At 44.7% G+C, this 19,723-nt stretch overlaps 1 protein-coding gene across 3 annotated transcripts; it reads right to left on the bottom strand.

Moving 5' to 3' along the window:
* Positions 1 to 4,413: 4,413 nt before the first annotated feature.
* LOC114824158 (uncharacterized) lies at positions 4,414 to 5,635 on the bottom strand. 3 transcript variants are annotated; one of them, XM_070818570.1, is made up of 5 exons: positions 5,496 to 5,635; positions 5,216 to 5,412; positions 4,938 to 5,126; positions 4,736 to 4,828; positions 4,414 to 4,636 (listed from the first exon to the last, which is right to left on the bottom strand). In XM_070818570.1, the coding sequence occupies exons 3-5, from the start codon at positions 5,088 to 5,090 to the stop codon at positions 4,523 to 4,525; spliced, it is 360 nt and encodes a 119-aa protein (XP_070674671.1). In that variant the 5' UTR covers positions 5,091 to 5,126; positions 5,216 to 5,412; positions 5,496 to 5,635; the 3' UTR covers positions 4,414 to 4,522. The 3 variants fall into 3 exon arrangements, with proteins under 3 accessions (XP_070674671.1, XP_070674672.1, XP_028956394.2); XM_070818571.1 differs by having other exon boundaries at positions 5,327 to 5,412; XM_029100561.2 differs by having other exon boundaries at positions 4,938 to 5,412.
* Positions 5,636 to 19,723: the final 14,088 nt, after the last annotated feature.

The following is a 19,723-nucleotide window of genomic DNA, read 5'->3' as shown; positions in this document are numbered from 1 at the left end:
CACGAACAATGCTGTCAAACATCCCCTGAGAAACTTTGTTGTTAATAAGTTTGGAGTCACTCACGTCCTCCCGATGATGGGATACGATTCCAACTTATTCGGGCTGTTATCATCAAATATTACGGTATTAGAGGTCCTTATATGCCCTGCAAAAGGATAAGGAACTGGAAAAGCTTCTTAACGTTACCTAAAGCTTAAAAAGACGTTTGAAATTATCCAGAGACTGTGAAGCACGCATTGAATGAACCCAAAACACTGATAGCACAATACATAGGCAAATGATGAAATTAAACTATGCAGCTACAAAACCAGATTGCAAAATTTTCATGTTTCAGATAACTGACGTATAAATTTGTTGACATTATGTTAGGGACTTCGATAAAAATATGAAAACTGATATCCAGTCAATGAACATTAGTAACTACAGACTGGATAATAAATTTTCCTCATTAAATTAAGGGTTATTATACAAAATGGTCCATGAGATTTGCATGATCAATAGAAGTGGTCCCTGAAATTGTCCACCATCCATGATTTTGGTTATTCCGTTAAAAACTCTTTGGGCAATTTTCAAAGCTTTGTAACTCAATCGTTTCTTAACCAAATTCAACCCAAAATATATCAAAATGAAGATAGGAAAGTGTAGAATAAGATTATACCTATTTGGAAGCCCAATGGTTGCCAGAGATGGCTAGAAAATAGACTGAAAGGTGACTGGTCCTTGGGAAAACTGGAAAACTCGCCAGAAACGAGGTAAACTTTAAACTTCTTCAATACTCAACGAAATCAAGTGATTCAAAAACAAAAATCATACTTCTCGACGAGATGAAGAGAATGGTATCGGCGAGTTAGCCTTCGAAAAAGGTACCATTCTCTTCGCCTCGTCAAGAAGTATGATTTTTGTTTTTGAATCACTCGATTTGGTTGAGTATTGAAGAATTTATGAACGTTTAAAGTTTACCCAGTTTCCAGCGATTTTTCTAGTTTTCCCTCGGACCAGTCACTTTTCAGGCTATTTTCCGGCCATCTCTGGCAACCATTGGGCTTCCAAATAGGTATAATCTTATTCTACACTTGCCTATCTTCATTTTGATATATTATGGGTCGAATTTGGTTAAGAAACGATTGAGTTACAAAGTTTTGAAAATTGCCCAAAGAGTTTTTAACGGAATGACCAAAATCATGGATGGTGGACAATCTCAGGGACCATTTTGTATTATAACCCTTAAATTAATAAAATGCATGTGGGTTGGGGCCGAAGGAGAAAGTTTGACTTACCTTATAAGCCATCAAATTAACATTTGAACTTTGTCTTTTGACATATCTATTGGAGATGTTTTCATAGAGCCCTGATAAGAGTATAAGATGAATGGTTAGATGATTGTTATGTGTCAATAGATTAGTATGTTTGCTATAAGGTGGTTAAGATTGTAGTGACTTGATGTGTAAGCTTTGTTAGTTAGAAGGTTGTATAACAAATTGTATGGTTTGTAATACTACTAATGAAATATACAAGAATTTATTCCTCTCTCTCTCTCTCTCTCAAACCTCCATTCTTGTTCTACACTGTTGCAACATAATTTGTTGCTTTGCATGGTATCATTCACCTGACAAACAACTATTGCTTAAGGTTGATTCGATCTTGGATTTCTTGCTTCTGCCGCTCAAGATCATCTTATTCAAGACTATTGGTTCTCGAAGCTCTAAAAGTTTTTGAGATTTCTTCTTCTCGATCGTGCACTCTAGGTGTTTGATCTTACTTCTCGCCAATTTTTTTCAAGAAAAGGCTACAATGGTGACTACCAATCAACTGTAGATCTTGCAATCACTCATCACATCTCTTATTTCTACAGTTTCTACATCTGTTACAGTAAAGCTTAATGATTCTAATTACCTTACTTGGAATTTTCAGATACAACTATTACTCGAAAGACATGGAATCATGAGGTTCTTGGATGGTTCTAATTCATATCCTTAAAGATTTACTACTACTAGTTCAGGAAATTATGAGGTCAACTCTAGCGATTCTTCATCAAGAATTGAAACTGATGCATTCAAGGTTTGGAAATGCACGATAGGGTTTTGATGCAACTCATTACCACTACCCTTTTATCCATCAGCTGTGTCATATGCTATTGGAAGCACAAGTGCTCAAGAATTATGGGTTTGTCTCAAAGAACAGTTTTTCATTGTTATTTGAGCTACAATATTCCAAATGAAATTTGAGCTATAAAATATCAAGAAAGGCACTAATTCGATATCTCAGTATCTACAGAGGATTAAGGAGGCTCGAGACTATTTGACAACTGCAAAAGTTCACTTTGAAGATGATGACATTGTTATCTTAACCTTCAATGGCTTGCCAGTAAAGTACAACACTATAAGATCAAATTATTCGAGGAAGGGAAAGTATAATTTCCATCAAAGAATTGAGATCTCAATTGCTTGCTAAAAAAGCAATGGTGGAAAACACTGCAGTCACTCTATTCTTCTCTGCAATGGTTGCCAAGAACATTGAGTCAAGCTCCAAGAACTCAACATTTCCAACACAAGATTTTTCTGGCAATCAAAACCAAGGGTGTTCTAGCAACCAAGGGTATTTTGGCAATCAAGGGTTCTCTAGTGTGGTGGGGGGGGATCATGCCACTTATTTCCAGAACAACTACAATAAAAACAAGGGCAAAGGTAAATTTAACTACAACTCTAATTTTTGAAATGGAAATTCAAGAAACAACTACAATAATCCTTTTTTTTTTCTTTCAACATCCAATGCTTCATCTCAACAAATCTGGCTTACAGATTTGGGAGCAACAAATCACTTAAATGCTAATTTGCAGAATTTATCCTTGGCTACTATATTCCCATCTACAGAGACAATACAACTGCAAATGGTGTAGGTTTACCAATATCACATATTGGATCATCTATCATTCATACTCCTATACAATCTCTGAAGCTTAATTCAGTTTTATATGTGCCAAAAATTACTCAGAACTTACTTTTAGTACATAAGATATGCTTGGACAATAATTGCGGGCTAATATTTAATTTCTTGATTCAGGACAAAGCCACATGGAGGATTCTGTATAAGAGGCAGTGCAGTAAAGGGTTGTATCCATTTCCAATCTCAAGACCTACTGCTGTTCATCATCAAGCATTCAAAGCTGTATTTCTTGGACATCAAGTAAATTTAAGTTTCTAGCATAGCATACTAGGTCACCCTTCTAATTCAATTGTCTCCACTATACTTAGAAAATCTCATATTTCAGTACCTTCTGATGTATCACCTTCACTGTCATTCATGTTTACAAGGAAAATTTAGCAAACTACCCTACCTTTCATTTGTGTCCAAGTCTGTAATTCCATTTGAAGTAGTTCAAAGTGATGTGTGGGGCTTTACTCCTTGTAATTCCATTGATGGATATAGATACTATGTGACATTCATTGAGGAATGCACTAAATATTGTTGGTTATTTCCATTACATAATAAAAGTTAAGTGTGTTATGTGTTCATTAGATTATATAAGTTTATATTTAATCACTTTGCAGTTTCAATTAAAACTTTACAAAGTGATGGAGGGGGTGAGTACATAAGTAAAACCTTTCAATCCTTCTTGTTAGGCAAATGAACCAATAATCAAATATCATATCTTCATACTCTAGAATAGAATGGGTTGGTAGAAAGAAAACATAGACACATTGTTGAAACCTCTATCACATTGTTACAAACAACTACTTTACCAGCTATTTTTTTGGCTTTGCCTGTCAAACTACAATATATCTTATAAATAGGATGTCATCTCTAACTTTAAACAATCGATCACCCTTTGAGACTTTGTTTTCATTCCATTCCAAAAATACAATATCTCATGATATTTGGTTAACTACTATGAAACCATTTATTAGTGTCGCTATGATAACCGACAAGAAACGTATATTACTGTCGGATATTAAGCAAAATTCGACAGAAAATAGATGCAGTGACAGATATAATAAGCAATAGAATTGCCAGCGTCAAGAAATGAATTTTCTGTCGGTTAAGGCTCTAAAACTGACAGAACTTGTGTCGGATATATGCGACAATAAATACTTAACTACTGTCGAGTATTATCAATTAAAGTCGTTCGTAACCGCTAGGAAATTAAAAATATCGTCGGATTGACATCATGTTCCTGTTGGTTTTAATAGACATAAACCATTTTAAAAAAAATAAAATCTATTATAAACAACTATTTTCCATCGTCCGCAACCAACAGAAAAATATTAATATTAAAAAAAATCTTTCTGTTTGTTTTTTTAATGAACGAATAAAATAAAATAAAAATTATTTAATGAGTGAATAAAATAAACAAAGCTCATAACAAGCATAATATGCATTCAAATATAAATTAATTTACAATAATGTCGTCCGAATCAGCCATAACACATAAGGTAGACATTAAATATAAATTAACCTACAATATTGTCTTCTGAATCCACCATAATACATAACTAGACACATAAAGTAGTCATAATCTAAGAGTCAACATTTACCCCCTTTGTTGTGACGATTCATCAATCCAAGAGTCATCTTTCCGGGTATGGGTAGCTCGAAAAAAAAGAGGATGGGATCCGACTCATTTCCATGCTTATTCTTCTTTAAATATGTTAAAAGAGAACAACAAATACATATTAACTAGATTGAAAAAAAAAAAAAAGAAAAACACTACATATATTACAAATTAGCAACACATACATATTCCTCGCGCACCCGAGCAAAAGTTTTTGAACCAATTGTATGGTTCATAGTTTTTAACTCCCCATTAAATTTGTTTTTCTCCGCCACCTCCTGAAAAGTTAAAAAAAAAAAAAAAACCTTATAAGACAAACATCTTTCAATACGAAATATCAAATCATTAATTTTTCATCTTTGTTTTAGGATCATCCCAATTAGTTACCATCTCGATCCATTGACCAACATCCACTCCAGGGGGAGGTTTTGAGCGCTCATGCTCTTGTCTTTTGGTATAATACTCCGCTTTTAAACCATTTTGGTATTCCTTGTATGAATGATCAGCAACGTGGAGAGTCATGTTACGAATTAGTGGCATTTTGTCATAGTCTTCATCAAGAAAAATAATATTCCCCTATATTCATAAAAACATACATGTTAATACAAATCTGAAATATAGAAGTAAAAAATGAAAATATACACTTCAATTCTTTCCCACAGAACTTCCTTATCATTTTCCAGAATCAAGCGCCAATCCCTTTTCAATGGAAGATTTCTTGGATCCTTAACCTTAAAGGTTATTAATTCTGAAAATTCAGTAGCATTTGCACTAACACATTTTCTTGTCGAATCAAACGAACAAAGTTGTCTCTCTTTCCACTTCGGAATAGCAGCTCCACAATTTCTACGTTGAGTTGCTCCTTATTAATGAAAAACAAACATTTGTCATGTATTTCAAAAACAACAAAGAAAAAACTCACAATATAATTACTTTAAAACGTACAATTTTCAGTTTGTTCCTGGAATTCATGACCTTCATTTTGTTCCTCCATAGAAATGGTTGAGAAAGGAAGGAGGAGTAAAAATGGCTAAGAAAGGAATGAGTAAAAATGGGAAGGAGAAGAAGAACGGCTGGAAGTGAAAATGGGAAAGAGAAGAGGAACAATTGAAGTAAAAATGGGAAGTTGAATTATTTTAGCTTAGGGTAATAAATGTTGTCGGTTATAACCGACAACTTGAATAAAAACCTCTAGCCTTTTTAATATGTATGTCAGGTTAGTGTCGGTTATAACCGACAAAATTAACCAAAAACTGCCACAAAATTTTCCTTCGTTGAATTTTGTGTGCTATTAATTTTTTTGAATCAAAGTCGCGAGAAATTTCTGTTCGTGTCGGTTATATCTGACATACATGTGTGTGTGTTTTTTTTATAACCAATATAACATTTTAAATTTTACCACACAAACTAAAATAATTTAAATAGTCACCACACAAATTGAAAAATAGTCTAATTAATACTTTAAAAGCGTAAAGTAAATAATAAAACTATTATATTTCATCTTTTGTTTGGTCATGGTTGTCATTGACAAAATTAGTGAACTTGGTAGGCAACAATAATACTTTGTGAAAATGAGTCTCTTCCACGCCAACCCTTGTATGCATAACATCAAGATTGTGTCTAATCAACAGATGCCTCCAATAAGGTAGTTCATAAAAAAATAGATTTCTTCTTCCACTGACTCTTACTACTTGTACTGCTCTCAGTTTATTTTTTGAGTTGCCCAACCGAAGCATCTTTCTTTGGTTTTCCAAAAGTAAATCTCAAAATAGAAAGTTCTTCAAGACATTGTAAACCAGTCCACTGCCTTGGTGCACTATGATGCTCTCGCCGACCATTAAAAGATGTGGTTTGCCTTCGAAACCTATGATCATCAGCAAGAAAGCGTCAATGCCCCAAATGGTAAATCTTATGACTCGCCGGCAAGTAAATAATTTTTTTATCATGCATGCAATGTGGACAGGTTTTATATCCATGTGTACTCCATCCTGATAACATTCCATGAGCCGGAAAATCACTTATAGTCCTGTTTGGACCCAAAATAATGGTTTGGGCCGAGGGTATGACCACTATCGGCCCAGGAGGCCGGGCGGCAAAAGGTCCATGGATCCTTCAACCCGTGGGAGTCCAAACCTAGAGCGGTTGGGACGAGTCCTAGTACAATGGGGAGTCTCGACGGGATCGGATATCCCGAAAACGAATCCAGCTTAGCTGAGGACTAGGTTCATAGTCCTAGTAAATATAGGACGTCGAGGTGATCCGGAGAGGGAAACCTAGTCTGAGTAGGATTTAAACTCGGACTCAAGGTTCAGTACTATAAATAGGGGACGTTGTGCATCAGAAGAGAGCCTCCTGCAAATCAATACAAAATTGCCTTGCGCAAACTCTCACAACTTGTGATTTTTCTTTTTCTTTTTTTTCGCTGACACATCTTCCGTTGGCATCAACAGCACTGTGGAAGCAACCGGTGATATCTTAAGTCGGCATAGATAGCTCTGTCACCGTAGAATTAATCGGTCTCGCAGTATCTTCCGTTGGCATCAACAGCACTGCGGCGAGAACGGTTGATTACCTATCCAAGTCTCGGTCGAGAAGGGTTTCTGAACCCTTATTGGTCGAGGTCATCTCATCAGCCTTCTCGGCGAAGTGAGGTGTTACAAGTGATTACATTCGGCACGTTGAAAGCCGAATTTGATATTGAACTTCGTAAAAATAGTAACCTTGTCTTCAGGTTCGAGAGCCCAAGAGGCCGAGACGTGTTCCTTTCTCGGCCGCAATCGCAAGACGCAGAAGTCAACCGCGCACCCAACGCAACATCAACAAATTTACTCCTCGGCAGAGCTCGGCCGACGAGTTGGCACGCCCCGCAATCACTGAAGGACGTAGTTAGCTTACAGAATACTCGGCCTGCGCGCCACGTAGGCTTTGTAGTTTCTAGGGTCAACATTTTGGCACGCCCAGTGGGACCCAGTGCTAAACTACGAAGTTCATGCCAATTGAAACACGATCGGTAAAAAAGAAAACAGCTATGGGAAAGTCGACAGCCGATTTGCCGAGTCAGAGCATAGGACAGAGTGTGCCACAAGCGCAGAATCCCCTTAGCGCTGCGACACCTGAGTCTACGAGCGCGACTCGCCGAGAGAGAGAAGTTAATCTCGGCGGTCAACTCCGTGGCTTAGAGATCCCTAACAGAAACACATGCGTTCTCAATGAAGGGATAATAGAGGAGTGTGACGAGGATGGTGGTGAAGGATCTGACCCACCAACGAGGTCGTTTCTCTGAAAGCGACTGGACGAGCAGTCTCGGTCAGTCGAGCAGACGTTCAGTCGAGGCATTGACAAGCTGCATGACGCGATACTCAGTGCCAATGATCGACAAACCAAGCTGCTCGAAATGCTGGTTAGTAAAGTTGGTGGCAGCAGACCTTTCGATCTTCTCCAGCATTGTCCACCAGGAAACAATCCGGTACCGATTGTACCGGTCGAGCCTATTCCTGCCCAACTCAAACCAATCAACTTGGAAAAAAGAGGAGGGTCGAATAGTAGGTCAGACGGAACCGACCAGAGGATCGAAGCAACACCTGTTGATATGACCGAAGTTCAGCGGATGATCGACTCGGCCATGAAGAAAGGGCCGAAGTTTCCTAAGTTTATTCATCCGTACCCAGCTTACGTGGAAATGTTTGGGTACCCGAAGGGTTTCAAGATCCCAGATTTTAGTCTATTTGCCGGTGAATCGTCATTATCTTCGTTGGAGCAGAGTGGCTCGTTTCACCGCGCAATGCGGAGATGTCAATAGTGACTTTCATAAGTTACGGCTGTTCAACTTCTCATTGACCGGCTCAGCATTTGCTTGGTACATTAATCTACCCCCCAATTCCGTCCAGAACTGGGAAGAGTTGGTCGAGAAATTCCACGAGCAGTTTTATCGACCAGGGATGGAGATGTCAGTTTCTTCGTTAGCAAGGATGGCTCAGGCATCTGATGAATCACCAATGGATTATCTTACTAGGTTCAAATCAGCCAGGAATTGGTGCCGAGTACTTTTACCCGAAGTCGAATTTGTCAGGCTTGCTTTGAACGGCCTCGACGTCGAATACAAAAAGAAATTCCTGGGGGCAAATTTTCGTGATATGTACGAATTAGCCCAACATGTCGAGCAGTACGATTATTTGCTCTGTGAGGAAAAGACTTCGAAGACTCCAACTCGGGGGACGATTTACAAGAATCCTACTGTTAATTATGCATCAACCGAGGATGAATGCGTTAGTGTAGATGCAGCCGAGATAGTGATAGATAAGCCATACGTTTGCAAGGCATTGACTCAGGTTGATTCTAGAGAAGTCAAAAGTCGCTCGGCCACTGAATGAGCGTTGAAACCATCAAAGGTGTACACTTTTGATATTACCAAGGCTGACGCAATCTTTGACCAACTGTTATCCGCAAGAATCATCAAGCTTCGGCCTGGTCACAACATTCCTAAGGCCGAAGAGCTCAAAGGAAAGGTGTATTGCAAATACCACAATTCAAGCAAACATACGACAAACAATTGTGTCGTATTTCGCGACAATGTTCAAAACTGGATTGATAATGGCAAACTGAAATTTCCCGAGAAGAAGATGAGTGTGGATACTGATCCGTTTCCCACGGCAACAGTGAATATGGTCGATGCGTACCTACCGAAGGACAAAGGGAAAGGAAAGGCCGAAGTTGTTGCCACGCAACGCCTGCAGAATCAGAATTCTCGGCCACGGTTCATGGCCAATTTTCGTTCAAACAAACCACCTACGGCGGTAACAGGGCCCGCTGTTGTCAAACCTATGATGGATTATAGCACCGATGAAGACAGCGGGGCGGCGGTTTTGTGCAGAAAATGTAGAGTAAAGGTCGATAGTGAGCTAGAGGAGAAACCCTCTTCGCAGCCAGTAGCCGCAACCCGACAAAAGGTAGCCAATGATGGTCAACATCAAGGGGTTTTTGATAGGCTTGGTCCTAAAGTACGGATGGAAGAGACACCCCCGGTCAGACGACGCCTCGATTTTGATGCCTCATTCTATGACGATGATTACTATAGACGTAATTCTAGCAGTTCAGAATCATCGCGGAGCCAAAAGACTTTCAAACCTCCCGAGCCGAGAGATCAACGTTGGTATACATATCATTCTTCGAGAGGCGTTTACACCGCGTTGTCCAAATCCCAAAAACGCCGGCATCAACGGATAGATTGCATGGCTCGTCGACGGGCGGCCCAAGAAATTTCAGCCCTTAAGTGGCGGCCAAAAGACACAATTACTACTGATGATGAGCGACCACCTCCAGCCATCATGACAGAGTTGGCTCAAGGGAAACGGCTGGTGGACCAACATATCGAAACCACGTTTGAAGAGGCTGATAAACGGATCAAACTTCTTCTTCGACCAGGAGAGATGAAGGCACGCCTTGAACATTTCGGGTAGGAGGCCGAAAGCAAGTTAGCTCCGCCGGCTATGCGGGAACCTTTGATCAAAATTTGACGGAATTTGCATCCTCCATTCCTTGGGGAGGCTTTGGAGTATATGCGAGAATTCCATAAGAAACATTCGGCCAACGATCTGTATGGTTTGCCGAAGGCATGCCAGGACACCGTTGATCTAGTCCTGACTTGTCCGGATGCCGAGCGGATCATTCAGAAGACCTCAGATCTAGGATTGAAAGCAAGGTTCCAGCACATACGAGAAGCTCGTGTCCTTGGATTTGAAGTAGATCTGTACACCGATATCGATGCATCCGACCTTCCTTTCTCAATGGAGGACCTTCAATATTTACGATATCACTTTGAGGTATTTTCTGCTGTTTCTCTCTTCGGCCTTACGACCGATGAAATCACACGTGTTGCACGTCTGGATGCTTATCTCGACACCAGGGATGCCCGGCTACACTACCAGGAGCAGGTTCAGGCCCTGACCCCAAGTACACTGTCAATCCCCACCTTACCCGAGGAGGGCACGCAGAACCAACAAGTCGCCGAAGCAGCTTCGCCGAGTGAAGCCATCGAAGAAGGGATGGAAGAGTCTCGTCGTCTGACTCTGACAACAACTGAGTCTGTAGTCGCCGACCAACTTAGCGAAAAGGGTCTTGACCAGATGGGCCCGTCAGTCCTGGATAATATGGAAATCAGTATGGTCCATGTGTTACCTGCCGATTTTCAATCAAGCACGGCTCAACCAAATTTCCTCGATGGAGATGTGGTTGCCGAAGAACCCGGCCATATTGATTTTGTGTCGATTGCTGAAGGTGAGTCAGCAACGAAAGATGATGGTTTAAAGGCTGCCTTGGCCGAATTGTTCCCTCGTTCATCGTCGGCCAAGCTTCACCATTTAAAGCCATTGTATGTGACGGCCCACATTGAGGGATATCCAGTTTCTAAAGTTTTTGTCGACTGTGGGGCTACCGTCAATATCATGCCTCTGAACATCATGAAGGCCTTACGCCGTTCGAATGACGAGCTTATTCCGTCAGGAATCACAATGAGTAGTTTCGTCGGCGACAAATCCCAAACAAAAGGTGTACTTCCGTTAACTGTGAATATTGCTGGTCGCACCCACATGACCGCCTTTTTCGTGGTTGATTCCAAAACCGAGTATAATGCACTGCTCGACCGAGATTGGATCCATCAAACCAGTTGTATTCCTTCGTCGTTGTATCAAGTGCTTGTCTTTTGGGACAACAAATCGGTCACTGTTCACCCGGCCGATAGCTAGCCCTTCGAAGCTAACATGATCCAAGCCCGGTATTATGATGACCACGTCGGCTATATTACGTTGCAAGGCTTCAATGAAGACGGACGGCCGACTCGGATTTCAGTTCAGAAAGCTATCGAGGTTGGCGCCGAGACTGTCCACCAGGATTCGGCGAGACTCGGATTGGCCAATTTTCTCCCCGAGTCTGATGTCTGACACAGATCAGGACAAACGTAGGGCCGCGGTTTCATCTACGATGGAACGACTGCTGGCCCATTGGTATGCTATATCTCGGCAACCGAATTCAGGCGTTAACCTCGTTGAGTTCCTTGCCGAAGAGGATCATGGTCCTGCCTTATCTTTTGATAAAGTCCGAGCCGCCCCGGCCGAGCTCGAGGATCATCGGTCCCAAGTTAAGGACCCCCTAGAAGAAATTAATGTTGGGACGGCCGATGACCCACGACCTTTGTTTGTTAGCGCTTTACTTCCTTAACAAATGAAGGACGAGTTGCGTGCCTTGCTTACGGAATTCAAAGATTGTTTTGCTTGGAGTTATCATGAAATGCCCGGCTTAGATCGTGCTCTGGTCGAGCATGAATTACGTATTAAGCCCGGATTTAAGCCTTTCCGTCAGCCACCTCGTCGATTCTCGACCGAAGTACAACTCAGTGTCAAGGACGAACTAGTTCGGCTTTTGAAAGCCGGATTCATTCGGACAGCTCGATATGTCGAATGGTTGGCGAATATTATTCCTGTATTAAAGAAAAATGGTGCACTGCGCATCTGCACCGATTTTCGAAATCTAAATCTGGCAACTCCCAAAGATGAGTATACAATGCCGATTTCAGATCTGTTAATCGATGCTGCGGCAAATCATGCGATCTTATCCTTTATGGATGGACATGCCGGGTACAACCAAATATTTATTGCCAAAGCCAATGTGCACAAAACTGCTTTCCGTTGCCCGGGGGCACTCGGCACTTACGAATGGGTTGTCATGCCATTCGGCCTCAAGAATGCCGGCGCCACGTACCAACGGGCGATGAACACCATCTTCCATGATTTAATTGGCACCATCGTCGAAGTTTACATCGACGATGTTGTCGTCAAATCTAAACGCCGACAGACACATCTGGATGATCTCCGACAGGCTTTCCTCCGCATGCGTCAGCACAACCTCAAGATGAATCCTGCCAAGTGTGTCTTCGGTGTATCGGCCGGGAATTTTCTTGGTTTCCTCGTACATCATCGTGGGATTGAAGTCGATGAAAATAAGGCACACGCAATCATCACTGCCCCACCCCCAACAACGAAGAAACAATTACAGTCCTTACTCGGCCAGATCAATTTTTTACGCCGATTTATTGCTAATTCGGCAGGTAAAATGAAATCATTTTCCACACTTTTGAAACTCAAGGACTCAGATAAGTTCGTGTGGAATGAGGACCATCAGGCGGCGTTTACGCAGATCAAGGTTTCTCTCACAAACCCACCTGTCCTGGTCCCTTCTCAGCGTGGTAAGCCTCTCAAGCTATATATTTCGGCGGCCGAAGAATCCATCGGTTGTCTCCTCGCGCAAGACAACGATGCCGGACGGGAACGGGCTATCTTTTACCTCAGCCGCAATCTGAGTCATCCGGAGATCAATTATTCCGCCGTTGAGAAGCTCTGTCTCGCCGTGTTCTTCGCTGCATCCAAGCTTCGGCATTACATGCTCCCGTCGGTCACCCAAGTCATTACCCAGACCGACGTTATCCGGTACATGCTTACCCGGCCAATTGTGAAGGGCCGAATTGGGAAATGGACGATGGCGTTGTCCGAGTTCAGTTTGCAATACGTGCCGTAAAAAGCTGTGAAAGGACAGGCGTTGGCCGATTTCCTTGCCCAGCACCCTTTGCCTTACTGTTTCGGGGATGCTGACGTCGAAATCGGCACGGTGGTGACCCGCGACAACTATTGGACGATGTATTTTGATGGTTCCAGTACTTCGTCCTCGGCCGGCGCAGGCATCGTCATTCAATCTCCTCATAACGATCGTTGGTATTTTTCGCTCAAATTGGATTTCGACTGCACCAATAACCAGGCCGAATATGAGGCTCTTGTCATTGGTCTTGGCCTCCTTCTTGACCTACGAGCCACTCGTGCCCTCGTCCTCGGTGATTCTGAACTGGTGATTAACCAAATTAATGGGTCTTTTCGCTGCATGAGTTGTACTCTGGCGCCCTACCACATGGTCGCCAGCTATTTGGCCGAGTCCTTTGACGGTATTACATTCGAGCATATTTCTCGGGTTCATAATACCGACGCAGACGAGTTGGCTCAAATCGCCTCCGGTGCACAACTCCTGGGGGGCAAGCTAGGCCGGGAGATACCAATATTACGACAACTATACCCGGCTTTGGTTAATCAGCAAATCCTCCGACGAGACAACGTGATACGCACCAGGGTCATGTCCCTGCCTTCGTTGTTAGATCGGCAGGACTCTATAGAAATTTGCGTGGCCGAGGTAATACCAGATGATTGGAGAAAACCCATTATGCAGTACCTTGACAATCCTAACGGGAAACATAGTCGCAGGACACGAGTTCACGCCATGAACTATGTCACGTACCAGAACAACTTGTACCGAAAGGGCGAAGATGGTTTGTTATTGCTATGCCTCGGCCCCCAAGAGAGTGCTTGGGCGATCGCAGAGGTTCATGAAGGGGTATGTGGAGCTCACCAGTCTGGACGGAAAATGCGATGGCTACTCCGACGACACGGCTATTTTTGGCCGAGAATACTGAAAGATTGTATCGAGTTTGCACGAGGATGCGTGCAGTGCCAAATCCATGGGCCTATACAAAGGGTCCCGGCCGAATCACTACATTCGGTCATTAAGCCGTGGCCGTTTAGAGGATGGGCCATGGACGTAATCGGCAAAATCACGCCGACTTCTGGAGCTGCTAAGCATGCATGGATAATAGTCGCAACTGATTACTTTACTAAGTGGGTCGAAGCAAAATCATATGCCGAGTTAACATCTAAAGAAGTTTGCGACTTCGTGGAGGAGCACATTGTGACCCGGTTCGGTGTGCCAGAAACGATCATAACCGACAATGGAACAATCTTCACAGCCGAAAGGTTTAAAGAATACACGGCCAATTTGAAAATTCGGCTGGAACAGTCCACACCGTATTATCCACAGGCGAATGGGCAGGCCGAGGCAAGTAATAAAGTGTTGATCGGCATCCTCGAAAAAATAATAAAAGAGAGGCCTGGCATGTGGCATTTGAAGTTGAACGAGGCATTATGGGCATACCGAACGTCGCCCCGGTCGGCGACTGCGACAACCCCATACGCATTAACCTACGGACACGATGCAATACTACCAGTCGAGTTGAGCATAAATTCGTTGCGATTAATTGAACAAAGTAGTTTGTTTAGCGCCGAATATAATCAGTCCATGAGACAGGAACTAGAAGATTTGGAAGAAGCGCGACTTGACGCTTATAATTTACTAGTGGCACAAAAACAAATTGTCGAGCGAGCCTATAATCAAAAGGTGCGGCAGAAAACATTCGGCGAGGGTGAATTAGTGTGGCAAACGGTGTTGCCTATAGGATTGAAAGATCCTAGGTTCGGAAAGTGGTCGTCGAATTGGGAAGGGCCGTTCATTGTGCATAAAGTATACGGCAAATGGGCGTATCATCTTAAAGACCAGACTGGTGTAGTTCACAAATTACCGATTAATGGGAAGTTTTTGAAGAAATATTATCCGGTCACATGGGAGATGCGGGAATAGAAAACCAGTCTATTAAGATTGATAAGCATTTACAAAATGAGTAGACTGATTGGTTTACATTCAAAAACATTTAAGGAGAAGAGGGAAGAAGAGTGCTGAGCAGGGCCTTTAACTCCAACCACCGCACGTCGGCCATAATGACTTCAGCTTGCCGATTCTTCTTATCCAGCTTCAACCGCTCGACCCGTTTTGTTGCAGCCACGTACTCAGTAAGGCGATCCTTTCCGCCCGACTCAAAGTCTCTAGCAAGCTCGGAAGCAACGGCCGACCGACGTTTTGCCAGTTCAGCCATCTGACGGTCGAGCTCGGCTAGTACTTATCCTTTTACCCTCAGATCATCGATTTTCGGGCGGAGAGTGTCTTGAACGGCCGTGGCAGCCTGTAGATCCTGTTCGGCCTTTAGAGCAGTCTGGAAGACATTAAATGTCTCCCGAACCCGCTCCAAGGCAGACAACACCCGAACGATGGCATCTCCACTTAGGCGACCATCGGCCCCAAGATCGTTCAGACATATGCCAAGCCGATCAAGACCATTGCGCTCTAGCACTTGCGACGCGGAGAGCGACATAACTTCTCGCAGCTGGGTTAAAGCGTTTGGATCGGCAACTTCAGTTGGAGCGGCCGAAGGACCGGACTCTGCAGTTGTGCTGGAAAGGAGGGCCTTGAATTCGACCTCCCACGAAGCCTGCACGTACAAACAAGGTCAGGATTAAAGGAAGTCATGACAAGAATAGCAAGAAGGTTTCGTTTTTTAACCTGCCGAGAGGAGACCTCGGCCATGTCCCCAGGATCGTTGCTCGAACCTAAAGAACTCAATGGTCGAGCCCAGTGTCTCAGATTGCTTCTCAATTCACGCGGTCGATGGAGGTTATCTACGTTTGATGGCCACTGAGGCGGCCAAGAAATATAGATAACGCCCTTCGGCGCGTAGAATTGGCGGTGAAAAGAATGTAAGGGCACCTGACATTTAGTATTGTCCTCGTTTAGAATTCTAAAGTAGAAAAGCAATCAAGGAAAGACGGTAGAAGATACTTACGAAGGCCGAAGTAACCTCTTGCGGAGGAATGTGGAAGCCTTGGTCTTGAGGATGAACGGGCGATTCCATCGTTACCTCGGGTTCCTCGACCGGTCGTTTACCACGGTCGACTGTGGAAGGGCCGACCGGGACAGCCGCTTCGGAGGCAGGAACACCTTGTTCCTGAAAGGGAGCAAGGGGTTCAGCCACCACCGTTGGTTCCTCGACCGGACGCTTGCCGCGATCAGCCGTGGATGGGCCGGCTTGAACCGCCGTCTCAGACACTAGAGGAGGTTGTCAGCGAGGATGAGGACGGTGTGCCAGCGGGACTTCGTCGCTCCCCTCACTCTCTTCTAGAACGAAGACTGAGGGCTTTAGATTTTTTGGGGAGGGTCCCTCGGCCGTAGAAACCGCCTGTTGTGGGACAGGTGCCTTCTCGGTGGAGGGAGGTACGACTGGTGTGCCGGCCACAGAGACAGGCCGCGCCTGGGTTGTCTTTGTGACCGAAGCCGGTTGTTTCTCGATCAAGGGTTGGCCGGCCGCTGGAGAAGGGGAATCACTGGGAGTCGTCGTCCCCGTAGTGTGACTAGAAATGACGTGGATCTCCCGTGCACCTTTCTTCGCCAGTTGTTTGACCCGCTTGGCAGGCGGGGAAGGCTCGACAGCCGGCTCGGCCTCTTGGCGAGGCCGTTTGATCAGCACGGCTCTACCAGCAGGTTTGTCTTTTTGGGCCACGACCGATTTTTTCCCGGCCATGGCAGCAGCAACTGCCTCCGTTTTTCTCAAGGGCCGACTACCTAAGAAGACGAAGACAATTCAGCAAGGCAAATCAATATGCAAGGTTGAAGGAAAAGAGGAAAATTGGACAGGTACCTTGAGTATAAGGGGCTGAGGCCTTCTTAGGTCGGTCTCCGAAGAGTCTGCTTAGCACATCCTCGACCGGCGCACCAAAAAACTCCTGGGTGTAATTTTCCCACCACTCACCGAAGGTGTCGGTACAATGGGTTTCTGGGGTGGCTGGTCGAAGGCGGAATTTTTGGCAGCGCTCTTGGAACTCTCTCACGGCGGTTCTACACTCTTTCTCTGAGGAACGAGGCTCGCGTCCACGGCTTAGGACTGTTCGCAAGGAGAGAAGGGGGGTGGGGCAGCCCTGAAGATAGCTGAGCTGTCGGGCAAGGAAGTTCAGATGATACACTTCCCAACCTGACCGTTTCCCATCACAGCCGAGGGGGAGGTCGCGAGCAAGCACAAACGACCCCTAGATCTGACGAAGATCGGCGTCCTCCTCCGCGCTCCATGTAGAAGTAGGCAGCCTGATGAAGGAAGGATAGTCTTGACGACGACATATCAGGAACTCGTCGTTGGAGAAGTCGTCGAGAGCGAAGAGGTACCGAAATACCTCTTCGGCTTGATGGGGAGGTGTCGGTCGAGACGCCAGTTGAGGTCCAAGCGCCTCTGTTGGTGAGAAGTCAGCTATGGCCGGCCGAAGGGAAGCGAAGTATACTTGCAACCAGAGTTGGAAGACGCAGAGAGGACCATTCTGGTGTGGGTCGACCTTGTGGAGGGTCACCTCGGCCAGGCAACGGAAAAGTTGGGCGAGAATGTTGGAACTCAGCGCCAGAACGTGACCACTAGCCAGGGCTTCGGCTACCGGCATGTTCTCGACCAAACACTTGTTTGACTTGGTACAACAAATGTATTTGTTGTACCAATAGAAGAGGAAGGCTTCATGCTCTCCCTCTCGAAGGTCCTCTTCTCCCCGGCCGGCGAAGTGAAGATAGAGGGTGTTGTAATTACAGAAGTTCTTGTGGAGCTTCTGAATGTCTTCCTTCGACGGGATGTGACCGTCACGGTTCAGGGTCTCGAAGGCTCGACGGTCGAAGAGCGTCTTCAGATCGATATTCGACGGGTGCCCAGAGAGGGTCGCATCGACAGGGATCCCGGTGGTCGAAGTCCCCAGAATGGCGGTGATATCCAGGATGGTGGGACCAATGGGACCAAGAGGAAGAACCATTGTGTTGGTGGCCGAGCACCAGAAGCACAGAGCGGCTAGGAGAAGCTCCTTGTCGAAAACGATTTCCATGGATGAAAGGAGGATGGCGTCGTAGATGCCGAGGGCCTTCCATTGCTCGCCAAAGAGTCGTTCCATTCGAACAACCCAGGCTGCCCAGGTTGTGGTCGTCGAGGGCCAGGAGCCTTGGGGTTTCGCCGCATCCCATCGCGACCATTCAAACCCTTGGAGCAAGGGTGAGAGGCAGTGCTCATTTAGAAGGCCGATGATGGTCGGCGGTATTGTAGCTTTGAAGAGAGGACCCAGGATTTGGTACTGAGTGCTCATGTCGTTTTCAAACCGTATAGTCTTGATCGAGCTCCGATCAAGAATCTTCTGATGCTGGTCACATTCCCTGGAAAGCTTGGAAATGAAGGACGCCATTGTAAGAAAGAAGCACGGCGTAAAAGGGTTTTCTGGGTTGGGGATTTAAAGACGAAGGCTTGGAATGGAAAAATGCACTAGAAAGCAATGGCAGAGGATTTCAGGAAGTTTGAGAGCGTAAAGTACGAATGAGGGAATTTCGGTATTTATAGAGTTGTGGGGGGAAGAGCAATCGTTCGAAATTCAAAACAAAGGGCAAAATAGACCAAAAGAATCGTGGATCATGATGAACATGGGAAATGCAGTTGAGAAGACCGAAGGTTTCAGATGTTAGAGGCGCACGATTGCGTGTGACGGTGAAATTAATGACGAAAGACGGTTCGACGCCCGCATGATGACAAGTGGGCTCACAGACTGAGATAGTGGCTCGCGGATTGAGATAGTGGTCATGATGGCAAGACGGTTCAGGCTGCCGCACGCCTTAGACGTCATTCTTGGGGATTGGCCATGTGAGAGGACGCCACGTGGCGAGCGTGGTTAGCAGGATCAAGATCGTGCAGTCATGTTCAATAAATGCGCCTTGGAACTCGGACATTGGGGTTCTGAGTGGTAGATTCGCTTCTTCAAGGCCGAAACTCGGCCGAAGAATTCACGCCGATGACCTCATAAGCGAGGGGGCAGTGTTTGGACCCAAAATAATGGTTTGGGCCGAGGGTATGACCACTATCGGCCCAGGAGGCCGGGCGGCAAAAGGTCCATGGATCCTTCAACCCGTGGGAGTCCAAACCTAGAGCGGTTGGGACGAGTCCTAGTACAATGGGGAGTCTCGACGGGATCGGATATCTCGAAAACGAATCCAGCTTAGCTGAGGACTAGGTTCATAGTCCTAGTAAATATAGGACGTCGAGGTGATCCGGAGAGGGAAACCTAGTCCGAGTAGGATTTAAACTCGGACTCAAGGTTCAGTACTATAAATAAGGGACGTTGTGCATCAGAAGAGAGCCTCCTGCAAATCAATACAAAATTGCCCTGCGCAAACTCTCACAACTTGTGATTTTTCTTTTTCTTTTTTTTCGCTGACATATCTTCCGTTGGCATCAACAGCACTGTGGAAGCAACCGGTGATATCTTAAGTCGGCATAGATAGCTCTGTCACCGTAGAATTAATCGGTCTCGCAGTATCTTCCGTTGGCATCAACAGCACTGCGGCGAGAACGGTTGATTACCTATCCAAGTCTCGGTCGAGAAGGGTTTCTGAACCCTTATTGGTCGAGGTCATCT

This window comes from Malus domestica, chromosome 03 (assembly GCF_042453785.1).
Source record: "Malus domestica chromosome 03, GDT2T_hap1".
Taxonomy (NCBI): domain Eukaryota; kingdom Viridiplantae; phylum Streptophyta; class Magnoliopsida; order Rosales; family Rosaceae; genus Malus; species Malus domestica.
Note: the sequence above shows the minus strand (reverse complement) of the source record. Positions and strands in the feature narration are given on the sequence as shown.